This window comes from Candoia aspera, chromosome 4, assembly GCF_035149785.1.
Source record: "Candoia aspera isolate rCanAsp1 chromosome 4, rCanAsp1.hap2, whole genome shotgun sequence".
In the NCBI taxonomy this organism is placed as follows: domain Eukaryota; kingdom Metazoa; phylum Chordata; class Lepidosauria; order Squamata; family Boidae; genus Candoia; species Candoia aspera.
This window is the reverse complement of record NC_086156.1, coordinates 101683612-101709959: the sequence shown is the minus strand read 5'-3', so window position 1 is coordinate 101709959 and position 26348 is coordinate 101683612. Positions and strand designations below refer to the sequence as shown.

Here is a 26348-nt window from a genome sequence, read left to right as displayed (position 1 = left end):
CACATCTGAAAGTTGCCAGGGCTGAGAAACTCTACCCTAGAAGCATCAGGTTGGCCACCAGAGAAAAAAAATGCTGGATTAAGATGGGCCTTGCCCAATCCAGCAAGACTACAGTATTCTTATTATACAAATAGATATTTAACAGAACAAAGCTCTATTTGATATGGGCTTGTGGTTTCAATAGATAACCCTAACCCTTCTCCAGGCTGGGAAACCAGCCCTCAGGTTTGGTTACAGCTTGGCCGGAAGACCCCCAGGGAACACAACAGCTGAAGCTAAAGTGGGAAATTGCAAAAACAGAACCATTCCACAAAAAGGCAGTAGCAACCACTTCTGTACTGTTGTCAAGAGAACTATATAGACATGTCCATGACGTCACCAGGATTTGACCTCAGCGAAGGTGGCTTTATTTAACCTTAATGGATGACAACTTCCCTGCTAAGGCATTTGCTTTTTAAATCTAAATTAAAGTGCTTGTGGGGAAGGGAACAAAAACACATTGTCAACTAATGATGCTGCAACAGTTTGGCACTAGGCTTACCAATGATTTTCTAGAACATGGGCTGTGGTGCTCTGTTAAGCTAATGGATCGTGCACATAGAAGAGACTATCTGTAGCTCAGGATTGAAGTCTGGAACTGTTGGTGCTCTCTGAGCTTGGTGGTGGTTTTCAGACATTTCACTACCCGACTGGGTAACACCATCAGTGCTGGTGAGTGTGCGGTTTGCTCTCTGTTTATACGCTCACTACCACTGATGAGGTTACCTAGTTGGGTAATGAAACATCTGCAAACAACCAAGCTCAGAGAGCACCAAGGACTCCACAGATCATGCACAATTAAAATTTATGTGGAAATGAAGGCCCAGAAGATAGGGTGTCAGAGCCAGAAATAGACAAGTGGCACAGTGGGTTGTAGAACCCCCCATGTCAGGTATGTGTTGCTAACATTTCAAACAGAGCACTTGTCCTTTTCTCCTTATTTTTATCCACAACCATTAGCAGCTGACTAGGTTCATTGTCATAAATAGCTGCTAGATCAATGCACCTAGAATTCCGTTAAAGAGACACGCTGCTTTTTAAATTGTTTTATTTATTTTTGCCTATTGTCTGCTTCGTGCAATTTCTAGTTGACTGAAAGAAGAACCAGAAGGTTAAGTCTACAAAAAGTACTGAGAAACCAATGGGTTTCTGTGTTAATATTCTTTGGCCTGCGAACCTTTTGCGATGCCCATTTGCCCCCAAGAGGCCACTGGCTTCTCCCCTCAACTCCTTTTAAAAACATGAAGCATGCACACCCCAAAACAGGTGTGAAAGTACCGTTTCATGTGTACCTCTAAACCAGCCTTTCTCAACTTTTTGACTCTGGAGGAACCCTTGAAATATTTTTCAGGCCTCGGAGAACCCCTGCACGTTCAGGCTCAAATATAGGCCAGATGTCACAAACTTATTCATGTGTAGGCCTGTATATACGCATTAACAGTGCTCTTAAACTAAAAATAAAGAATGAAACTTAGCTCTTTAATGTGAAGCTGCCCAAATTTGAAATACATTTTTAAATAAATCGTGATCTCCCAAGGAACCCCTGGTGACCTCTTGCGGAACCCTTGTTGAGAAACCCTGCTCTAAACGTTCCTTTGCTAGGCTGGATGACCAAACTTACCCACTTCCACACACAGAGTACACCCCTTTCCTGTTGCACTGTAACAGAAGTACAGACACCACAGCTTTTACAAATGGTGCGCTTTATTTATTGCTCCAAAATAAAAGCAAATGAGAGGGAGCGGGGAAAGTAACTGAAAGCCAAAAAAATAGAATTGTGAATAATGTTAAGGATGCAAAGGAGAGCATTCCCCAGAAATTGCATTGTCATTTGGAGGGATGCGACACTACAGTTCTCCTAGCATGACAAAATAACTATAAAGAGGAAGGCTAGTTATCTACAAAAATTGGAGTAAATAATGCTTTTCACCTTCTTCCAAAATGCAAGGCTGGCCACCAGGGAAGGGATGATACAACAAATCAGTTTCATCCTTTGGGACAGGAGAAGTGTTGGGAGGTACTATTTTTATACCCAGCTCCATATTGGAAGTAGGTGAGTGGGTTTAGTTACAATATTTCATCTCCTATAGACCGTGTGGTGTGGGAGATAGTACTGTAATTCTATTCAGATGCTCTGTATCCTAAAATAGGGTATCTTGAAGAGATGAGGTTTTTTTTAACAGCTTTAAAAGTTTATTCTCATATATTTTGACACTAAGGATCTTTCTTGTTGTAATACTTAAAAGAAAGAGCCACACAAAACTTCTGTTCCGTGTCCTGGAGAAGAAACAAGGCAACAAGTGGCTTTCTGTTGTGTTAATTCAAGAGAGGCTGTCAATAAACCCTTCTTTTTGTTTATATCCTGAAATAATATTTTTAATCCTTAAAGCAATTCTCTGATACTAAGTGGGCAAGTCATTTTCTTGTTAGGATATAGTGAAATCCCCTTTAAAAGAAAATGTATCTTTTCCAGACATAATTATATTATTCTTTTTTATCATTCAAAGGATACTGTAATGAATCAGAGGCTGCAAAGCCTCCAGTTATTTTACCATTGGTGTCAGTATATTAGACAAACGGGAAAAAATTTTTTTTTTCTTTAAAAGGGCTGCAAGGTAAAATTAAAAAGTAACAAATGTTGTTCTTATAAGCATATGTAAAATAAGTAACATCAGTGATTTGTTATCTTTGAAAGCAACATAAAAATATCGGCCTTTTGAAAGTTATATGGATCCTAATGATCACGGACCAATGTTTTACTATTAAAGGGCCATGCTCCATAACTAAACAGCCATATGAATTTCATTGGAAATAGCTGCAGAGGAGCTCAGATCAGAAGGGTTTACAAATTATTCCTCAAATGTTTGAGGACTATTAAAATTAATTTTTAGCAGTCTCAACAACTGAACATCCTAGGATATCTTCTGGTTTTGTGTAGAGATAGAGACAGACCCTTAATTTGTTTGTGTCTCAGATATAAAACTGAAGTGATTCCTCACAGCCATTCTGTACTGCTAAAAAATATGGTGAATAAATGGCCAATGTGGTCGAATGGTAAAAGGATTGGACGAGGATCATACAGACCAGATTCAAGCCCACCTGCAGCCGTGGAAGTTCACTGGGTGACTTTGGGCCAGTCCCTTTCTCCCAACCCCACCAACCCCACAGAGTTGTTCTAGGGAAAAACTGGAGGAGGAAGTGCTATGGAAGCTACTCTGGGAGGAAAGGCAGGGATAAATTGCCTAACCAACAAATAAATAATGAATTTATTGACCATGGGTTGTCTACATCTTCCAGTCTAACAAGACCAAGCTTGCTTACTGAAGTTCTACCAAGCCTCTTTACAAAACCTGCATTGTGTTGGCTTTATTTTACTTTTTTTTTTTTTTTTTGCTTTCAGAGAGGTGGGAGAAGTATTAGAAGATTAGAGGAACAACAACTAAAATATAAGTAGAAAGCCCTTCATAGGCAGCACCCCTGTGTGTGCTTATCTGGGAGTCAACCCCACTCCCAGGGTTGTATGGACATACATACATAGATACCCGTCACACTGTTCCGTTTTGGGGTAAGCAACATTATGCAAAGCATAGAACAGGAGTAAGAAGTAGTAAGCCAAAGGAATTAATGGTACGAGAAAGGAAAAGAAAATACAGCTAAATCTAGTAAACCTATTACAGTGTTTTGTCTTTGTAGGTTCTTTCAACAGCCCCAGGCTATGACACCTGGCAATCTATTCCTGGAGGCATCAGTGTTCTATAATATAGGGGAGACGGCGTGTCTGTTACATCCCCGCAAATCCCCTAAAATTGCAGCCTGGTTTCTTTTCGATAGGGCAGTTCAGTTGCAGCACATAGACCTTGCAAAACTCAGATTGTGTATATGATCAGCTGAAGTCAGTGGTTCTGTGATCCTGCTTAGATTTGCACGCCTTATCTATTGTATTCCCAATTTCATGAAGGTAAATTCTCCTGAACAAAACGGGACTTGCTTCCATGTTAAGAATTAGGGGTCGATATCTGGCTTTTGAGAATCAGGGATAGACATCTAACCTTTTCTAATGCCTCTCAGCACTTGGCTTCTTCTGCTGTCCTTATCTGTTTGCCACTGACTTTAAGACTAAATATATATCCTCATGATAAGCCACATATATTGGGTTTTAGTGATGTTACTATACAGCCTTGTTTACAGAGATACTTTATTTTTATTTTTAATGGCAGCACCATTTAGAACTGATACCCACTTCCTCAAAAAACGGAGTGGGAGATAAAGTATGGAAGAAGGGATGAGGGGCGGTAACCCACTCCTCCTTTTTCACCACTAAGGGAATGAATGATAAGTAAACTAAAGGAAGAGGCAAGTGAGCTTAATAAATAAATAGAGAAATAAAATTAACAGATAAAGCAGAAAAACTCTGTGTGTGTGTGTGTGAAACACATTTGGCACATTGAAGAGTATTTACAAGGGATAAGGGAGTGGTCCAAAGCTGAGAGTGGACAGTGAGGCAGCAACATGGAGAAGAAGAGATAAAGCTGAATTTGTGGGGTAGAAAGGATAAACTCCTTCTCTCCCCTCCATTTCCCCTTAGCCCCCTCCCAAAAACCACGTTCCACTATTCCCTCCAAATCAGGAATCATTCTCAGTCGCTGCTCCTCAGACCCACTTGGGTCTGGGAGAAGAATGGCAGATCCTCTAACGTCTTCTAAATGGAAACTTCATATTCTCTGGTGTCCTGTTAGCAGAAAGGGGGAAAAAAATAATTTATTCCAGGGATAGAATCTCGCCAGCACTTTTTCTTCACCTAGTTGTCTCTGAACTACCCAAAGACTAGAAGATCGGATTCATGCAATGTGACACAGTTGGTCGGTTTATGGTTCCATGTTGTGCAAACCCACCGAAGAGAGTAAATTCAGTAAACCATGGTTAAGTTAATAAAAACAGAATTCCTCTTAGCATGAACTCCTTTTTTCTCAACTCTATAGGGGGCTTTTAACCTTTGGGGATGGTACCTTCTCCAGGAGTAAGTAGTCAGGGACCTAAACTCATTATTGTCTTACCAGGAAAAGAAGCCATCCATTCTCCCAGATTGGATGGAGATAACTAGGGAGCCCTTCAACCTCCATCACCATCTATGTAGATCTAAGTACTTGTGTCAACAATTGTTTATGCTGCAAAAATGTTAACAGTATTAACAAAAAAGCAACAAACAGTGCCAGACAGAATAAAGAAGAAAAAGCACTTGGGGAAGATTTTCACCACCAGATACCACACACGTGATGGTCAAAATCATTTCTCAACCTAGGCAGCTTTCAGATGTATGGACTTCAACTCCCAGAATTCCCCACCCAGCATGGCTGGCTGCAGAATTCTGGGAGTTGAAGTCCACGCATCTTAAAGTTGCCAAGGTTGAGAAACACTGGTCAAAATCCTTTTTTAAAAAAGTGCTAATACTGAAGGGAACTTCTCAGCCTCATATTGCTTCTAAAAAGAGTGCGAAAGAGAGAGAAGCATCAGGCAGCACTTCCACAAATGCTGTCCATGTTGTTGAGGAACATTGCTGTTAAATATCCTGTGAACGGAATGTGCATAGAAAAGAGTACAATGCTCTTTTCACAACTTACAACTTGAGATGGTTAGAGTATTAATCCTGACTATTAAAAAAAATGTTGATTATATACCTGATGATCTGAGATTTTGCCACATCAATGAGATACTAAGTTGCCTGGAGAAACAAGTTTCATCCTGTTTCTGGAGCAAGGAGTGGACCGAAACCTCTCACTTGGACAATGGACAAACTCTAAAATCCTGATAAAATTCATCCCCATCCTGTTTGTCTGGCATAGCCACGAACCAAAAAACGTCAGCTTGTTTGTTCTAATGAGACTTTGTTCCTCCCTGGAATCATGTGGAGGGCATTTTCTCCCAATGTTCACAAGCCTGTGGCCAGATGGGAAAAGGGAGGCAGAGGAGTGATTAGCTCCTTTACCCCCAGTTTGTAACTGCAGGCCCATCAGGGTCAAAATCCATTGGAAGAATGTATTTGTGGCAAGCTTTAATTAAAATGAAGGGGAAGGAGATAGAGGGCTTATACCTGCCTTCCTCTTTCTTTCCCTCTCAAGGCAATGTGGGTTAACGTAGCCTGAGATTCTGGGTCCCCATCTCAACTGTATAACCAAATAGTGTGTCTGGCTATTGAATTAGTTATCATGGTTCTTGTTCCAAAGGGTATTGAGCTTTGGAAATAAATGTGCATGTACTTGCATCACAAGCTGGTCAACCTACTCTAAATCTCTGGGGAGACCAAAGAGTAGGGATACGGAGTGGGAGGAAAGGGTGGAAAGGACAAGGAAAAACTCCGAGGAAGGGAGGGTCTGAGGGGGGCAAGATGATTCCTCCCCTTGGGAAGACAATAAGGAGATAAGATAGGATAGGCTACTTTTTTCAGGAAAAAGCACCATCCTCGGTGTTAAATAGAACTCAGAGGACCATGGGTTAGGATGGGATACAGCCAGCAAAAGGTACGGCTATTCTGTTTGCAAAACACACTAAGTAAATGTGATAGTCAGAGGCATGCCACTTAAAAAACGGTATTATCAAGGCTGGGTTTACATAATAGACTGAACCACAAACTAACCAATCATATTTTAGCCTAGTATATCATGTGAACCGAGTGATATAATTAGTTCATGATCAAATGTGTTGTGCAAATTAAGACAAATGGGTTAATTCAATAAAGGATGGTTAAATGAATCAAGGATAAGTATGTCACACCAACATAGCATACATAATGGGCGGGGGCGGAGATACAGGAGGAGAGCAGGTATGGAGGAAAGATGTAACCCTCCCACCCAATTCCTGCCACAGCTCTTTCCTTTGTAGCTGTTACTTGAATTGGGAAAAAGGCCCAGCTAGTACTATATGCATTTTGAAAACCTGCACATTAAAAGAAATACGTGTCTAAATCAATGTTTCTCAACCTCAGGAACTTTAAGATATAAGGACTTCAGCTCCCAGAATTCCCCAGTCAGCATGGCTGGCTGGGGAATTCTGGGAGTTGAAGTCCACACATCTTAAAGTTGCCAAGGTTGAGAAACACTGGCCTAAATGGACAGCTGGCAGGACATGGCGGACTCAGAAAGGTGTTGAAACAGGCAAAATTGTGCACTCTCCCCCAAGCCAGTAGAAATGTGGCCAAGAGAAACCTGTGTTGGAAGAAACAACAGAAAATTTGTAATGAACTCATCTGGAACAAAACCAGATCCCAGCTGCAAAATGCCAGGTGACCACTTGATGGCAGTATGGGCAGGTGGGGTTTTATCTCTTCACAGAGATCTAATAGCTGTCCATAATTTTGCAGGCCAAATCTGGGAGCTATAGGGAATAAAACTGCAGTACGATTGCAACATGCTGAAAACAGTGGTGAGAGCGGGGGGAACCCAAACTGGAATAAGTCAACCGTCTTCAACTGGAGCCTTAAAAAAAAAAGGAAAGCAATGGATTGGCTGAGGGTTTACAGCTCACCCCAGCCTCGTAGAGAGGGTTGTTGAAATCAGATTCCACAGTGATGGGGCTGTAGCTGTGGGAGCTGGAAAAGGAGAAGCCGAAGAGAGTTTTTCCTTGGAATCTGCAGGGAGGTAAAAGAAGGGGAGAGTGCATCAAAATAATCGACCTACAGATTTGGAAAATAAGACCTGCTTCCTCTTGTACATGCTAATGGCATAGCTCCTGTGTATGTTACAGAAGAAATCCAATGTGGGGAATTACATGCTTTGCATTTGGATGGTTCAGATTTGGTCACCAGCATCTTCAGCTGTAAAGACCTTCTCTGAAGAGGATGAGTAGGAGTCAGTCAGTGTAGATGCTACAGAATGAGACCAACCAGCTGTCTGTTTTGCCATCAAGCAGCTTCCTGTGTTCTGTGCCCATCCAGCACTTCAATCATATATTGACTTCATTTTACACATGAGACCAGGGTCATTCAAAAGAAACAACTGATAAACTTTCAGTAAGCTAATCTAGCTCTGCTTTTAATGGCAGGTATGAACAGTGGTTAACACTTTCTAGAACAGTGTTTCTCAACCTTGGCAACTTTAAGATGTGTGGACTTCAACTCCCAGAATTCTGGATGTTGAAGTCCACACAACTTAAAGTTGCCGAGGCTGAGAAACACTGTTCTAATGTGTAAAACTTAACTTGCTCATTTCTGGAGTATCAAAGCTCCATTTAGCAATATAGGGAGAGCTTTTGTTACAACTTGATATACCAATGATCTTGTTTTTGAACTGATCCTATGATTGCGGTATTGAGGTGTTTTCCTCTCTTTTAAACATACGTTGGGAAAGCATTATATACACTAAAGTTGTTTTAATTAAAAGCCCTGAGGTATTCATATAAAAAAAGGTAACTCAAGTTCATGACTGGAACGCATTTTATACTACAGTTTAATCCTGGGAAGCCTGAAGAAATTACAATGAAGAAGCTGCCTTCATGTGCAAAATGCATTTCCATCATCACTGAATAGACAAATTATTGTAATTGTCTCCCTGCACTTGGGAATTTGAACTGTGCAGGGTTATTCAAGTTAAACTTGTAACTTCCAAGCAGAGCTAAACCAGTTCCCCTCTATTTGCATTAAACAACCTCTGTCTTCAAGAGACAACTTAACTGGAACCAACACAACCAACAGAGTCTAACCACATTAGATGCACATTGAGCAAAGCCAACATTAATTAGTTTGATATCACTCACTTCGTGTAGTAGATATAGATGCCTCCAATCAGTAGGATGACAAGAATAATGGGGAGGAAGATTGCCAGGGCAATGTTGCCGCCTTCCATCTGGTGGGAAGGATCTGTGGTTTGGGTGACTACAAGAGAAAAAAAGTGGAATGTATGAGATCTCAATCGCTCCACCCTGAAGTTTTATTTAATTTTTCAGTAATTATAGCCCGCCCCAATCCCAACTGAACAAAAAGAAAACCAAAAGCATAATAATAAATAAGTAAATCAGAACATTATCAAAGCCCCTGAATAGTTGCAAAGAGCAAAGGTAACTGTGAAATACAATTCAAGATAGGTGCCCACAGTTAGTCAGCTGGACCGAAAGCTCATTAAAATAAAACAGTTTTAACCTGTTTCCAGAATTGCAGCAAGGTGGAAGCTACATGTGTTTCTTGGGGGAGAGCATTCCATAAGGTGGGAACTATTGCAGAGGGAACCAGATGTCTCACCCAGGCTCCTTGGCCCTCACGATGGTGGGGTTTGTAGGCCCTCTCTGGATGACCAGACCAAATGGGCAAGTCGAGTTCCGGCAAGGCGTTGCCTGAAGTATCCTAGTGCTGCACCATTTATACCAGTGTTTCTTAATCTTAGCAACTTTAATACGTTTGGGCTTCAAGTTGCCAAGGTTGAGAAACACTGATTTAGAGCTTTAAATGTGATAACCAGCACTTTGAATTGGGTGTGGAAGTCTATTGGCAACCAATGCAGCAACTTTACTATAGGCGTAATTCCATATTGGTGGGGTTATCTTGCCAAAAAGCTTGCTGCTGCATTTTGTACCAGCTGCAGCTTCTGGGTTGTCTCCAAAGGCAGCCCCGCTTAGAGCACATTGCAGTAGTCCTATCAAGTGGTGATCAAGGCATGAGTTATTGAGGTCTGGGCATCCTGGCCCAGATAGGATCAACTGGCACACTAGCTGAAGCTGGGCAAAGGCCCCCTTAGCCGCAACTTCCACCTGCTGTTTTAGCAGGAGGTAAGAGTCCAGGAGAGTGGGAAGGGAGGAAGATAATATTTGCCATCCCCCCAAGTCCCTTCCCAAGCTTCTTCCCATCTCACCTTCCAGTTTCCGGTCATCCAATAACTCCTCATAGGCCACTGGTGGGGAGAGAGAGACCAAGGGACTATTTTAAAAAATGACAGGCAAACAGAGCAGAGGGTCATAGAATGGTGAGTGAAAGCCACATATGATGAGGGAAGGGACACCGTACCTTTGCAGAGGGGTGGCTGGCTGGTCCATTGGGATGGATGCCCTGGTATGCAGGTGATTGTCACTTCCCCTATAAGTTCAAAGCCCTCATAGCAAAAGAAGCGCAGCGATTCTCCTGCTTGGTAGTGATGCTTGTAAAGAGTTTGGTACCCATTCTCTGGAACTCCAGGGTTCAGACAAGGCTCATATTTTACTGAAAAAAGGAAATGGGGTAACAAAGAGTTTCAAGAACACATTTGGCCCTGAAGCCACAGGTTGCCCTCCACTGATAGAGAAGACAGTGTAAGTAAAGATATCCAGAAGATAGTGAGCTTCATTCACTTAGAAAATATGCTAAGACAGGCAACAGAAGAATGGATGTGGATTCTTATTTTTCTTTTGAATCGCTCAGTGGGTAAAGAGCTAAGACTAAGGCCAATATAACAAAATCCCTTTTATTGTGAATTAGGATGTACAGCCATCCTTAAGAACACCCATCTTAACATCCAGACACTCAAGGACCACTTTAACTTGGTCTGATTCTGGTCTGATTATAGAAAGGTTAATTAGGCACAAATGACATTAGTGGATTGATATTTGTTTAAGTAGATGTGCAACAGAGCTTAAAAGTGCATTGATGGGGCTCAGTGTCTTTGCAAGCTTGTTCTACTGTATCAGTGACATATTTCCCGCTTCTGATGTACTTAGAGAAATGGGCATAGTTTCACTTCCTATTTCAAAACATCAATTATACTAGACTCAAGTGAGTGAGCCGTGCTCTATATTAATTAGAGAGGATCACACAAAGAAAAGTGGCAAATCCAGCAGCCAATCAGACCAGCTGAGCTCTTGTCAAAATGCATGCTCCTGTTCTTTGCTGCTTTAAAGACCCCCACAGTTCTAGCCCCCTCCCTTCCCTTTCCCCTGGCCTTTTCCTTCACCCTCTTTTACTTACAGACACACTTGGGTACTCGGTCACTCCATTTAGGGGTGCCTGTATCCCGGTTGTAGCAGGTCAGTGTGCTGCTCCCTTCCACTACGTAGCCTTCATGACAGAAGTACTGGACGTGTGAGCCGATGGAGAAATGTCGGTCTGAGACGCTCCGTTTGCCATTGCTAATCTCTCCAGGATCAGCACAATTAATAACTTGGGGAGAGGGAAGATGAAGTAAAGTTCGAGAAGAGTCCTCTGTGTATTTCCCTCTGGTTCCCAATTTTCCCAATTCAGGAATCGTATCTGACTATGTGGGTATTCTAGAGTGTGATTCTACTCCCAGAATGTTTCAACTTTCCTTCTAAAGTGACACAAAAACTCTAGGACTGTGAATTACAAGTAGTCCTCAACTTACGACCACAACTGGGACTAGAATTTCTGTTGCTAAGTGAGGCAGTTGTTAAGTGAGTCATGCCCAACTTTACAACCTTTTTTGCTTAAATCATTAAGCGAATCCAGCTTCCCCCATTGACTTTGCTTGTCAGAAGCTGGATGGGAAAGTTGCAAATGGCGATCATGTGACCCCAGGATATTGCAATGGTCATAAGTGCGAGGACTGGTCTTAAATCACTTTTTCCAGCAACATCGTAACTTTGAATGGTCACTAAATGAATAGTTGTAAGTTGAGGACTACCTGTATAGACCAAAAGCTGTCCTATTAGTAAGTTTAAAACAGTACATCAAAGTTTTCAATGGTCCACGCTGATGTGCCCAACCCAGGATGCATTATCCTAGCTTTTATGTCCAAAATGTTCTTCCTTCAACAGAATTTTGTCTTCTCTCCCCCCAATATGCTCCACATAGCTGGCAAACACAAAAAGGAAGAACCACACAGATTTAGGAAAGGCATCTTTAATGCTAGTTAGGGTTAAAACATAATCTTCAAAAATGTAAAAGTAAGTTCCCAGTCAGAGTTACCGCAAGATTCAGTCACTCTGAACGTTCTCTTCCCACAGCTCCCGCGTCTGGGCTGGGTGTCTCTTCTCACACCCACTAAATTCCCCCTCCTTCCCCACCTGCCTCCCATTGTCTTTCACACCTCCTTCTTTACACTTAGACAAATCCTAGCGCTCGCCTGGAGTATCCATACCACCTATTTTAGCATCAGAAAGACTTACTCTTCTGGCAAGTAGGCGGGCTGTTGCTCCATGACAGATCCCACTGGCAGGTGAGGATGTCAGAGCCCACAATGTCATAGCCTGGCTCGCATTGGTAGGTTATGACTGTGCCACGGATGACAGCGGCATGAGAAGCTGTGCGCCATCCAAACTCCACCTCAGGCAGCTCAGGACAAGTGTCATTTTGTGGGACTTCTGTAACGAGAAGAGAGGAGGAGGAAGAGGAGTAAGGACTGCCTTCCCTCAGGCACTGTCCTGTCCCTCCTCACCAAATTTCACTTCTGCTTTTCCACTTTTCTACTGTATGTCAGGAGTTTGTCTCTACAGGCAGCTCATAGGACCACCTGCCCTGCTCATAAATCCAGATTAAAGGATGCCCAACTAATGCCCATCTCTGCTTAAAGACTTAAATCGAAAGGGACTCCAATTTCTCCCATCCTTGATTCCCCTGTCAATATACTTTGCAATTACTATTAAGATATTTTCTGTAGCATTCAACCAGAATTTTGCCTTCCTTGCACAAAAACAAAGAAACAAACACAGGAACTTATTCGGGTCTGAACTCCAAAGCATAAATCCAATTATCCCTGAAAGTTAGGGTTCTCTTTTTCATTTACGATTACCACTCTGTTCTCCCTCTGTAATACTGTATTTTGAGCTTTCCTATCCAATCATGGTTGGAGCAGATACTTTGTGGCATAGAAGAAATCTCTATACAGGTTGTCCTCGATTTATGACCACAATTGGAACTGGAACATCCATTGCTAAATGAGGTGGTTGTTAAGTGAGTCACACCCAATTTACGACCTTTTCTGCCACAGTTGTTAAACAAATCACCATGGTCATTAAGTGAATCCGGCTTACCCCATTGATTTTGCTTATTGGAAGCTGGCTTGTTGGAAGGCTGCACTTGGTGATCACATGACCCTGGAATGCTGCAACCGTCATAAATGCGAGCCAGTTGCCAAGCGCCTGAATTTTGATCACATGATTGCAGGGACACTGTGATAGTTGTAAGTGTGAGGACCAGTCACAAGTTACTTTTTTCAGCACCATTGTAACTTCAAGTGGTCACTAAATGAATGGTCATCAGTCAAGGACTACCTGTAGGTACTGCGCTGACCACAGACACAATGTTACCAACTTCTGCACTCAATTTAATGCCATTTCCCCCCACTGATTAATTCCTTCAAAGATTCCAGAATAATGAATGGAAGGCTCAAATTTGGGAATCCACAATTCTACCGAAGAAAAAAAGTGACACTTGGTTGATTTAAGATAGGCAACAAGGGTAAGACACCAGATGGAACCCTTGCAATTTCTTGTTCCTATGTGTTCATCAAATTGACAGGGGAATCAAGGATGGGGGAAGTTGTGGAGACCCCTTCAAATTAAGTCTTTAAGCAGAGATGGACATTAGTTGGGGATCCTTTAATTTGGATTTCTGAGCAGGGCGGGTGGTCCTTTCCAGCTGCATGATTGGAAGAATACTGCTATAACACTGGTGAAAAAGAACATACTGTGCATTTAAACTTTATATTGTCCTCCAGAATGACATTTAAGCAAAACTACTGTCCCTTTTCTTCCTCAATCCACTGCTGCTAAAATTACAACTAGGCAAAAATATCACCTTGATTTTATTAACCTGCACTCGAGCTCTCTCCTTCTCCTTCCTTCGTTTCTGATCTGAAACAAACACGACATGTGACACTCGCCTACTCTCAGCCTAAGCAGCTTCTAGAAGCCTTCTGCTTCAGGGGTTTAGCCTCTGAATCCACCTTCACAGGATGAGCCAGCAGGCATCCATTTACATCAAGTTCTTTCCCTCCCAGTTTACCACCAAGCGCACCAGAGCTCTTTCTCATACCCTTATACCGCACCAGGAACCCCTGGCTGAGACCGAAAAGGGGGTCTCCGGGATCTGACTGGAACTGCAGTGTGACTGCTGGGCCTGAAGAATAAATGCTGAAGCGAGGATGGGGACCCAGGTACTGGCCGAGGATCCGGGCGGTTAAGTCCCCTCCGTCAAAAACGGTCAGCACATCAGACTTGCGGATGTTGAGGCTGGCAGGAGGGTTGGGGAGAAGGAAAAGACCAAGAGAAAGGATTGTTGAAAGAGGAAAAGGAAAGCAAAGGCATCAACAGCCCCTGCAGAGATTTCTTGCATCCAAACTGAAGGGCAAGTGAGTGCAGACACACACAAATGGATGGGAAGACAAGCATGGTTTTTCTTCAGCCAGTATGTAAAATTGGATCCCTTAAGGGAAAGAAAGTTTGAATGTAGAAATTAAGCTGGGTCCACTTCCAAGGTGACTCTGAATTAGTGTTTTGGATCTAGAGGGATCCCCAGAGAGGGGACAGATGTAAATAACATCAAAAGGGCAGGTGTGACTGGCTGGTTGAAGCACCCCCTCTTTTACATGCATGTGATACACTTTAAAAAGGAGGGATTTCAACTGCCTGGTCACACCCTCCATTCTCACACACACACACCATCATGGACGCCCCCTATTTCAACCTCACTTGAAGATGCAACCACCTTTTCAGGCTTCAAGATTCCCTGCTTGAAGGGCTGCACCAACTTGAGTAGATGGATTCCTTAAAGCAGCAGCATCTTTGTTTTCAGGCTCATACAGAAGAACCATTCTGTGTGAAGCATTTTCAAAGCAGAGATAGCCGTGATCAAATAAGGTTCAATGCAACTTGCAAGAGCGTTTTCATTATCCACACCTTTGCAAGTGCATTTTCATAAGGTATAATCTCACTTTGTCGGGAACATGGTTGGGAATCATACCCAGAGCATCTGAGAGGAAGTGGATCATCCAGATCCTTTCCAGTCAGGATCCAGGCCCAGTCATTGGACAGAAACAGCATTGGTCATGCTGGTGGATGATCATCACTCGGATGGTGGAGTCCCCCTCCTAGTCCTATTAGACTTCTCGATGATATTAAGTACCATCAGCCATGGTATCCTTCCCAACCACCTGGAAGGGTTGGGGTTTAGGGTGCTGTTTTGCTCTGGTCCCCTTCCAACCTGACTAGATAGTAGTCAGTAGTTATGTGGGAAGAGCCATTAAGCCTGTAGTTGCTCCAATGCAGAGGAGCATAGGATTTTCTCATCTCTCCCATTTTATTCTACATCTGTATAAAAACACTGGGAGAAGTCATCAGTCAGTCTGGGGTGAGGTGTCAACGGTACACTGATAATGCTCTGTGATGGTTGCTCTAGATAGGACTGTGCTCCCTCCTGGATTCATAGCTCTGCTTGAACATCAGTAGTTATGCCCCTACTTGGACAAGGAAATCTTGGCCAAAAAAACCCCTCCTGCCTCATGACTGGATTACTATAATGGAGGGCTGTTTCTGAAGACAACTCAGAAGCTGCAACGGGTACAGAATGCAGCAACCGGACTCCGAGTGTAGGAAACCCATCACAGCAGAGTTACACTAATTCTATGGTTGCTGCACTTTCGGGCCCAATTCAAAGTGTGGGTAATTATCTATAAAGCCCTAAATGACATGATGATGGTTTCCATCAGAGACTCCTCACTAAACATGACTCTGCCTGTCTAGCTGTCAAGAGCCAGCTTAATGAAGGCTCCATTCACATGTCCATTAAAAGGGTCTGAATCAAAAGGCAGGCCTTTTCTATAGCTGCCCCTGCACTGTGGAACACGTTGCACCCACCTGCATGGCCCCTACCCTTCTGAGATTTCAGGAGGAACTTAAGAGCATCCCTTTTCAGCAGGACTTTGGCCTGAAACAAAGATTACAAATGGCCATGCGGTTTTCTTTTTATTCTTATGTTCTTGTACTAATTTACCTCAATTGTCTGGTATACTACCTAAATCAATGTTTCTCAACCTTGGCAACTTGAAGATGTGTGGACTTCAACTCCCAGATTTCCCTAGCCCGCCTGAAGTCCACACATCTTCAAGCTGTCAAGGTCAAGAAACACTGACCTGGATTCTGAAGAGTGTTGAGGAATAACAAATAAATTATATCTAGTGCCTAGCCATGTGTAAATGTATAAACTGTTCAGGTTTTTTTAAAAAAATATCACTATACTGATGTTGTGATTTGTGGAGAACTTTCAAACTATTGGGTGTACTTCTCTTAATAGCTCTCCAGAATGATTCTGTTATTATGTGGCTGCAGACATATGAATTCAGTTTGTTGCCTTGGACAAACTTTATCAGGTCTCTAGATTTTTAGAACCATTGAGGGGGAAAAGCTGAACTTACATACATACTCCCCCTCCATGTTCCATTGACTTCAAGCGATGTCCTCTATTGTTATTTTAGCGCTATCTTTGAAAGCTCTATGCAACAGAAATTAATTAGATCTAGCAGCCTAAATACTAGATTAAACACGTCCCTCTCTTTCTTGCACTGATGATTTAAAATGTTTCGCCATCTAGACATTTTCTTCCACAAATATAAAGAATTTGCTGTATCATCTGGTTGATAACCTCTAGCTAGGAATCCTATTTGTCATAGCAGATTACCTCCAAAGTGCACCCAGATCTCTCTGTAACTGAGTGGATGATATGAATGATTTCAACAATCAATCTAATGATGGATGATGGTTTCAGTGACCATGAGGACACAGTGCTTTGGTTGAGTTAGGAGGCCTTCCTCAACAAAATGGGGTGGTATTGATGGTGGCAGTAGCAGAAGTACCTACATCTCAATGTCTAGCAGCACCCTCTTCTCCTCCTGCACCCGAATGCCCCAAACGCAGTCTTGACCTTTTCCATAAGACTGGGGCCAGTCAGGAGAAAGTACAACACCTGTTGACTCAGAGAGCTCCCCACCACACAATGCTGGAGAGAAAAGATGCATAATCAGGAGAAGACTATATGTTGGATGAAGCAGTGCAGCTACTCAACCAGTCTAAGCCAGCTTAAACCAATTTCTTTTGGATTATGAAAAAAAGCAATAGGGAAAGACAAACTGAACAGCCCCTATGCCTTCTGATGCTCCTGCAGACATGCGTCATGCCCTGCCCTAGAATTCAAGAGAGGTAAAATGTGCTCCCTGCAAAGATAGTGGCAGCCATCTTCCATCATCTCTGTATTGAAATGCTTTCTGCTTTCACTCTTTCCTTACTCCTGACTCTGTGCCTTGTCAAAATGACCTAATAATCAAATATGAGAAATTGGATTCTAGGTCATGACACCAACCAGCTGTGAAAAAGTTTACTGCAGGGTAGGAAAGGGAACATTGGACTTGCCATGAAAGTTTCTTTTCTACAGGGACAAAGAATATCTTGGAAACTGGATGATTCCTTCAACTTGCTCCAAGAAGCAGGACTAAAAGATTTTAATGATCCCTATAGCAATATAGCTCTCCCACCCTTCCACTCAAGGGAGTGAATAGGATCTCCAAAGAAAATTCAGGAGATAACACGGACAGAATAAGAAAGACCAGGGAGGGAAAGATATCTTCAATCCACAGTAGAAAAGGGGCTCTCACAGTATTCAGTGTTTCATTTTCTTTCACTGGAAGAGAATATCCTGAAAACTGGGACATAGCAAAGAAGTCCCTAGGAGGGTTGGGGATGTAATTCTGCAAGAACTTGTGGAATTCTTTTGACAACAAAGGAAGAAAGAAATCCATGTAGCAGGTCTACATAGATCACTCAAAAGATGTCATAACATGAAGACCTGAAAACTAAATCTAGTCACTTGATCCAGAGAAGAGAAATATGTACCATCTTGGGGGGAAAAAAAGGGACTATCTCTACCCTTATCGCCTGAGTTTCCAATGAAAAATGAGAATCAACTAAGCCAGTTTAAGAGATAAAACACTACAACATTTATATGTATTTCCTTCTAAATCCAATATAAGTCACTAGGATTTTTCCAAGTTCATAACTCCAGTTAAGGCTGGGTAGACCATCAAATACACTGATCAGGAAAAGGAATGCCAAATAATTTATAATGCATTTCCACAGATCAGTTCCTGGCAACTCAGACTAACTGTTTTGAGTTCCCCATATGGGAAACAGTATTTAAAAGTCTTGAGAATGAAGACAGTGGAGAGGAGATGATGTTTTCTGAACATGAGGTTCTGAAGGTTGCGTCACTCTCTCCTCCCAATCAAATCTGATGTAGTAACTGGATATTGGGAAGACCCCACTTTCCTTTCACTAGACTGAGGAAGGCCCATGAACCCTCTTGCAACTGGGACCGGATCCTCCATTTCTCACCCTCATAATAGCAGGAGTTGAGGTGCTGGACTGAAGCGTAGTGGCACCGCATGGAATGGGCATTACAGGGAAGTGCCTTGGACAGTAGACATCAAAACCCAGCAATGGTTACCTGCCGTGTCCAAATCTAGAACTGGTGCGTTGAAGTGCCCGCAGCGATAGGTGATGGGGGAATCAGCTGCCTACTAGTGCCAGGTTCTGCCTAGTCCATCGCCCCGAAGGAGAGGTTGTGGACCCACCTGGGTCTCCAGGTGCCCATGGCTCACGGATGGTGACTCTGCTGCCATGGTTGGAGCTGATAGTTCCGTGAGGGAGGGAGGAAGATCCCCCCATCTGGAGAGCCACACCTCCTAGACCTACCAGTGTCCATGTGCTCCCCAGCCATTCAGGAAAAGAGCAGAAATACAGTACTGTAAAAGACCTGAACTGGAGTTAGCAGGAAGCTACCTTGGAAAGACAAATGGTGCTCTTTCTCGCTCTAGGAATTTTTAGAAATCTTTTAGTCCCACCTACTGGAGCAAGTGGAAGATGCAACCCAGTTTTCAAAATATCTAAGAAAACGTTTGGTTCTTGTGGATGCTGAGAGTCTCCAGAGAACAATTGGCCATTCTTGCTGACCTTGCTGGGTATCTGAAGCATCACAGACTCCCACCTCTGCTGTATTGGGAATAATTACACTCCTCTCCTCACCAAACCTAAAGTTGTTTGTTTGTAAGCAATTCTAATTCCTTTCAAAAGGGCACAGATGAGTGCATAGGATGGAAACTGAAGGTTCTGGCCATATTACCTTAGACCAGTGTTTCTCAACCTCAGCAACTTTAAGATATGTGGACTTCAACTCCCAGAATTCCCCAGCCAGCATGGCTATCTGAGGAATTCTGGGAGTTGAAGTCCACACATCTTAAAATTGCCAAGGTTGAGAAACACTGCCTTAGACATAAAATATTTTGTATTTCTGGATTAAAGTAACAGTGGCCCCCACAACAAGTGGGGGAAGGATGTTACTGTGTTGTGGGAACACCAAAAAGGAGTCAACTGACTTAGTCACCTAACCCCTAGGGGGTTAGATTTAGTCCCAGGCACTCACAGATTTAAACTAACTGCACCCAGTCAGTTGTGTTGTGAGAACACTTAAGACCAGTCAGCTGTCCTGTTTTGCATCTCTAGTCCTCCAAGAAAAAGAGTTAGAGAGAGGGTGACTCCCTTACCTCCCTCTGCCAAGGTCTGAACTCATGAAATACACTTTCCAATCACTGTAGTGACTAAGCCATGCCTACTTCTGACCAATAAGGAAGGGGATAGTGAGAGCATTTAGCCTTGTCAGTACTTTCCTGACACATGGGCTCATGGGATATCAGGCCCTTCCTGAAGAAAGTACGGGGGCTCGAGTAACACTAAAACTGCTGATCTTCCGTCCAGTTAGTGTGACTGCCTGCTTCCAGGACCATTCTGCCCTATCCAAATAGCTTTCTGGATCACGCAGTTCCAAATTCTCTGTTCTTGCTAGTAAAGTGGCATTTTTAGAACTTGCAACTGTCCCACTTTAATTTCCAGACTTTGTAGAGATCCTGACAGACCCACACTCTGCCACAACTCTAATCTCCTTCCAACCATGTTGGCCTTCCTCTGTTCAGCTGTGCAAATGCATGCCTGAATTTGTAAAACACAATACATAGCATCTTAATTTGCTCATACCTGTTGTGCCCCATCAGTCAGCACCATTACACTTTCAGGGCAGAAATACAAAAGGGCAATCAAGAAGAAAAGAAATTCGCATCGGGCTGCCCAAGAAAATTGAGCTGAGAGTTTGATGTGAAGAATGATTACCTTTGCAGGTAGGCTCGCTTTCATTCCAGCGGGGGTCTCTTGAATCAATGCATTCAATGGCAGAAGGACCCTGCTCAAGCATGTATCCTGCACTGCAAGCAAACTCTACAATGGTCCCTGTACGATACAGAGGGTCCGATGTGCTGAAATTTCCGTGTGCCAGGAACGGTTCATAACATCGATCTTCATCAAAAGCTGCCACCAGGGGGAGCAAGAAAATCAGAAAAGCCACCCTAGATGAAGGTTACAGCTTCTGACCTCTCCCATTGCAGTACAGTAATACCTCCTTGAAGATGGGATCAGCCATACATCTGTTGTTGACTTGGTATATAGATTCAGACACAACATTACTGCATCTTGGTTCTGGATGCCAAATCATAAGGAGGCAGTAACAGTCAAGTCAAGTCAAAACTGGACCTATTTCCTTGTCAAATAGCTTTGTATCCATTCAGCAACCTTCTGTGCCTGATCACTTCTTTCCTGCCAATAACGCAAATCCCCAGCTTTCTCAAACTTTACCCTCTTTCTTCCAGTAATATTTATATGATCTGAAGAGAAACCAACTCTAGGTATTGACCACCCACCCCTTCTTCCAATGACAGTAAACAATCCACCTTTAACCAGCCATGTCTCCAGGTCAGTCACAGAATCATAAAATTGTTGAGTTGGAAGGGACCACAAGGGTCATGTAGTCCATTTCTCTGCAATATGCAGGAAAACAAATTAAACCATCCTTGGGAAGTGGCTGTTCATCCTCTTCATAAAACTCTTCAGAGATGGAGAGCCCATAACCTTTAGAGGTAGACCATTCCACTGTTGGGCAGATCTTACTGTTAGGAAGTTCTTCCTTATATTTAAATAGAATCTATGCAGCTACAACTCATACTCATTATTCCTGGTCCTAGTTTCAGTGGCCACGGAAAATAGTTTTTGGTCATCCATATAGCTTCCCTTTAGGCACAGCTATCATGTCTCCCCTCAGTCTTCTTTTCTGCACACTGATCTTCTCAGTTCCTCCAGCCTATCCCCATAGGACATATTCTCAAGTCCTGTACCAATTTTACTTAAAACTCATTTCTCCCTCAACCTACAGCCAGCCCCTCTCTCTGATGAATTCTTCCTTGCTTCAGTTCCCTGCCTCCTACCCTCTGCTGAAGTTCCTGTCTTTCCCACTCTCCACCTTTCCTCTTGTAACCTTCCTTGTGGACTCTTTGCTTACTAGCTTCCATACGTTTCTCCTCTATCCCACTTTTTTCATCCTGACCACAATGAAAACTTCCCTTTTCTTTACAGAGTCTGGAATGAAGCCAGTGAGTTCCCAGAACTATTGAACATTCCGTGGCACCACCACAATTTAGCCTATCAGTGGAATGTGGCCTCATCACTGCACCCTAGTAATTTACCCAACCCAAAATGACAAAGCAGAATTTTGTTTACTAAAATAAGCTTCCAGTACTTTGCTCACTACTGCAGATCATCATGCTTTTTCGATTTGATGACTTCCCAAAGTTACAAACAGCGATTGTCAGAATCTACTGCCAAGAAAGAAGGCAACCTCATGTTTTCCTACCTCTGCTATTTTTGAGCAGGTAAAATGGGGTGGGGGGATGTTTAATTAATAGTAAGAGATTATCTTTTATGTACTTTTATATCTGTGCTGGAGAAGGTCAGAAGCCACTTGTCTGATATGCTTTTCTGTTTATTCCTGCACCGTTTTAGTTTTTCCTGTTTCTTTTTTAGACTTGTATTCTATCGATCTTATATTCTGCATTATGTGTTTTAAATGTATCTTGAAAAATTAAAAAATAATAATTTAAAAAAATTAAAAGATTACATTCTCACCTTCGTAGCGCAGGCTAAGGATGAGGGGTGTAGCAGGGCCCTCACTGATCAGTTCAACAGTGAGAGACTGAGCATCACTTAGCAGTCCCCGTTCTGGGACGTCATCCATGTCAGAATCATAAATTGTAGGGGAAAAGTTGCTACTCCCACTGCGGATCCTCAGCCTGGGAGGGGAAACGATTTGGGTAAGCAGATCTCCCCAACTCAGGGTATGTGTCATGCTCCGTGTAAATGAATTTAGAGCTATCCTTGAGGAAGATATGAGTTTGCCGATAAGGGATTCAGGTAAGAGATTACACAGTGCAAGGTTCTGGTATTATACCCTATAACAACAAAATAGCATTCCTGGAATCCCTGCGGTGTCATTATCTTGACTTGGTCCACCTTGAAAGGCTGACATCAACCTTGAAAGCCTGTCCAAGTTTCTCTCCATCCCATTTGGTTTAGCCAAAGCAAAGCAAAGCAATTTTGAGTGCCTTTCTTATGTTTCCTTCTACCTTTGGACTGTGTAATCTCCTGCCCAAGTCCCTCTTTAACAGCTCACCCATGCCTTCTCCAAGGTCAGCTCCAACTTCCTTTACACTGTACTTCTCTACTTCAGGTGTTTTACGAGAGCCCCATCATACTTTGGTGGGCAGCAACACATTTTTTCCTCCTGTTCCTTCCTTGTCCTACAGACTGACTGTTGCTCTCATCCCTCTTCCTGGCATCAGAAAAGGTTCTTGACGTTCTCTGGAATCTACCTCGACCATTCCTGCTTGTCCTCAGCTGATGCCTCCCGTCTTCTCCCTTCTCTGCTCCTTTTTCCACTCCCAACACAATGGCATGCTTGTTTGCCTGTTAATTTCCCATCTTCCCACTCCCACGTCCCCATTTTCCCGTTCTCTCACTTGTCGTTGTCCTCATCCAGAGCCACTCTTTCAAAGTGTAGATGTAGCCTCTGGCCTTCAGGTGCTTCCACCAACCAGCGGCAGGTCAGGTTCCGACCATGTGGTCCTCCCGGGGCCTCAGGAGCTACGATGCGTCCACGAGTGGCATTGTGAACCGTTCCTCCACAGGAAGCTAGCAGGGAGGAAGGCTAGGTGTTCTTTACAAGTCCTTTTCCCCCCTAGTATTCTCAGAATCCAGAATCCTGCTCAACATTTAATTTATCCTCAGAAAGGTCATTTAGATCTCATTGGGAGAGGAGAAACTAAGTTTTACCCAAGGTAACGTCCTGAATCCCTGGCTAAGCAGACACTTGACATTTCCTAGGCCTTTGTTCAACACTGTCTTCAACAGAGCCACTTTGCAAAAGATTTCACCAAATATGAATAAAGTTCACCCAAGATGGTCTTAATTCTCTGCATATACATTTGGGGCTACAACTTTTATCATCCCTACCCAAGACACATTTTCATGTGATTGGTGAGGAATATAAAAGCTGTGTTTGAACCTTATCGTGGGTGTCAGTTTGGATAGCCTAGGATTTCATAGCTATTCTGGAAAATTATTAAATTTAAACCCCAAGGATCCTGGACATACAGTTTGGACTTTCTTTGGAGCATTGATGATTGCTCAAGGAGCCCAAACTTACAGGAAAAAAATGAGCATTATTGGAAGACCTAAACTGAGGCCAGTTAGATACTCTTACAAAATCGCTAGAAGGATATTACTGTATAACGCCTTGGGTGTTTGCCCAGAATGTCTGGCAATCAGAGGGATAATACCTCTAAATAGAAAGCTTCCATTCTAATGACAAAATAGCTATTGAGGCTTTTTCCACTGTTAATTTGTCTAATTTTATTTCTTTCTAAAGCTATTGAGTTACTATCATCCCCACACCTTGCGACAATGAATTATGCATTATGCAAAGAAACATTTTCATTCTGAGCATATTGGCAATCCATTCACTGGGTAACTGCCTGGTTCTAACAGTTAGAGAAGAAAGTGTAATTTGTTTTGTTCTTGCATCATTCATAGCTGTATAAATCCTTCCTCTTTAACTCTGCAGTATGGAGGAACCAAAATGCATCCGTCAGTGTTATAAATGGCAAAAGAAAGAAAACAAGTCTCTCTTCTTCTACAGCAGACTCTTAAACCCGTCCCCTGCTGGGCCAAAAGATGCCTAGTCAAAGCTCCAGTCTCCAAATGATAATTCAGTGTTTGAGACGGTCAGCCAGACAGATACTTTTGATTCATGGAAAGCTCATCCATTAAAAAATATAATCCCAATAATGATCATGGTATTTTGGATTTCCACTCATACTCCCATTAACTGGGCCATTGGTATCCGTGGACAAAGAAACAGTGCAAAAAAAATTACAGCCATATGATGAAGTAGGAAAGGATTCTCAAAAGAACGTTCTGCCCCTGGGTCTCAAAAACCTTTAAAATGCTCTGCCTTTGTCCATTACCACTCTCGTCTTTTGTCAAGAATGCATTTTCTGGTTCATTTTATTCCTTCACTCACCCACACATGCAGGGCTGGTGCCACTCCACCGCGGGCGGCTGACATTGAGGCAGATGAGTGTCTCTTCACCTTGCAGCTGGAAGCCTGACTCACATTTGAAAGTGGCAGAGCCCCCTGGATGGAGGTCAGTTACCATGACATCCCCATTTTCTGGTCTATTGGGGAAGCCACAACTGAGTAGAAAAGCTGGGGGTCGGGAAATAGGAAGGTTACAGTCAGGGAAATATAGCATGTAATTATGCTCGCATAGTGCCTTCAACAAGTGACATACATTCATAAAGGCATGTGCCCTATCCTGTCAGTACGCGATAAATATTTTTCAACCTAGACAACAGTTAATAGGTTTTTGTTCATTGTCAGACTGCTTGCTGTCACAAATAGTCTTTTTATAACACAAAATAAGCGCTGAATTTGTACCATAGATGTGGTGCAGCTGAAGAAATTCTCATCCACTCTGAATCTCATTGGCTCCGTATATTCTTTATTTGTAAGTGGCTTTTTGGGCTTTCTTTTTGTTTTTTTCAGTGAGGTGTGGTTCCTTCTGGTTTGGATTTGCAGTATTAATTTTCTTTCACTCTTATGTAAATTAGTCAAGTTGTAAGGCAGGTAAACCCTTGTTAAACTCACTACCACCATCTCCAAGAGCTTTCCTTCCAGCACTTCTGGTATTAGAAGACATCTAAGGAAAAGAGCTTCTGCAAGACATATCTCATGCCCCATTTGCTCTTCAGATGGACCTCCTACCGCATTTCATGCATAAATACAGCAGGCCTGAATTTAGAGAAATGTGCATGTAATTAGGATAGGCCTACACTGAGACAAACAAATCTATCCCAATAATACATGAAATATATAAATTATCGCTATGTCATGAGGTCCAGGTTTGTTCTGAATGAGCCCAGTGAGAATCAGCTCTTGCCAAAGGTCTGGCTTTGTGACACAGGTGCTAGAATAGCCCAAAACTTCAGTCCAACCCTGAAAAAAACAGTTAGAACCCTCTGTCTCATTCATTGCTTTCATGGTCTTCAGTACTGGAGAAATTTGCCACTGCTCCAAGGGATGAGAAATTACTCCTTACCTTATTTCAGATATTGAACTGTGCTTCCCATAATGTGCAGTCTAGGCACTCAAAATCAGCATGGAAAGTTTTAAGCAGGAATCCAATCTATTTGAGGGGGACTGAGCAGAGAAAGGTCATTTAGAGGAATGTGGGATGGGGAGATATTTGTGCCTTACCCTGGTAGTGGAATCTGAAGACACCAGGAGTGATGGTGTGGTAGCTCTGAAAATGAATCAGGACCTGATTGGTTGGGCTGCGGATCACTTGCCCCTCAACCATCAATGACTCATTGGCCAAGACAACTGGCTTCTCCCCTCCCAGACCTTCGACTGTCAGGGAATCCTCCTTGGACAAGTTCAGAGTCTGCACCTGATGATGGAAGTTGAGAAGAACAAGAAGATGGCCACACCTGCTTATGCTCCATATTTTTAAGGTTGTTCAAGAATCCAAAGTTAAGAGCAAATATTATCGGGAAGCCTATCAGGGGGAGGAGGCAAGTGGAACCATGTCTGGAAAGGACAAATATTCATCTAATGGACAAAAAGGGGCTGGACATGCTTTGAAAATGTTACAGGACTCCTTTGATTCTCATGCAAGCACATCGCTTTGCTGTTTCTTAAAGCAGCCTGGCTTTTGGTGCAAGTCTGAAAAAAAGATGATGCTGTTTTTAAAGACTTCATTCACTAAAATTAATGAGACTCTTAAAACAGCAGCACCTTTTTCACAGTCCGGCAGAGAAGCCTGAAACTGACAGCTTTCCCAAATAGCAGGGAAGTGCTGTGCTCCTGCTTTCAGACCATGCCAAATGCCATTAAGCATACAGGAATGTGGTCAGCTGTT

General features: G+C 42.8%; 2 protein-coding genes across 4 annotated transcripts in view; both read right to left on the bottom strand.

The window, feature by feature from the left end:
• Nucleotides 1-26348, bottom strand: part of SPN (sialophorin) — a 344473-nt gene that overhangs the window by 175170 nt on the left and 142955 nt on the right. The window lies entirely within an intron of this gene.
• SEZ6L2 (seizure related 6 homolog like 2) overlaps nucleotides 3405-26348 on the bottom strand; it is a 28663-nt gene continuing 5719 nt past the window's right edge. For 2 of the 3 annotated variants that reach the window (XM_063301339.1, XM_063301336.1), the window contains 14 exons: nucleotides 25685-25877; nucleotides 24449-24634; nucleotides 22887-23058; nucleotides 21997-22160; nucleotides 20155-20349; nucleotides 16801-16939; nucleotides 13982-14178; nucleotides 12115-12309; nucleotides 10958-11149; nucleotides 10025-10216; nucleotides 9873-9911; nucleotides 8785-8902; nucleotides 7558-7660; nucleotides 3405-4768 (listed from right to left, as the gene is read on the bottom strand). In XM_063301339.1, the coding sequence (XP_063157409.1) occupies nucleotides 4739-4768; nucleotides 7558-7660; nucleotides 8785-8902; nucleotides 9873-9911; nucleotides 10025-10216; nucleotides 10958-11149; nucleotides 12115-12309; nucleotides 13982-14178; nucleotides 16801-16939; nucleotides 20155-20349; nucleotides 21997-22160; nucleotides 22887-23058; nucleotides 24449-24634; nucleotides 25685-25877 (2115 nt within the window). In that variant the 3' untranslated portion in view covers nucleotides 3405-4738. The remainder of the gene's footprint in view (nucleotides 4769-7557; nucleotides 7661-8784; nucleotides 8903-9872; nucleotides 9912-10024; nucleotides 10217-10957; nucleotides 11150-12114; nucleotides 12310-13981; nucleotides 14179-16800; nucleotides 16940-20154; nucleotides 20350-21996; nucleotides 22161-22886; nucleotides 23059-24448; nucleotides 24635-25684; nucleotides 25878-26348) is intronic. The other variant, XM_063301338.1, reaches the window with a different exon arrangement.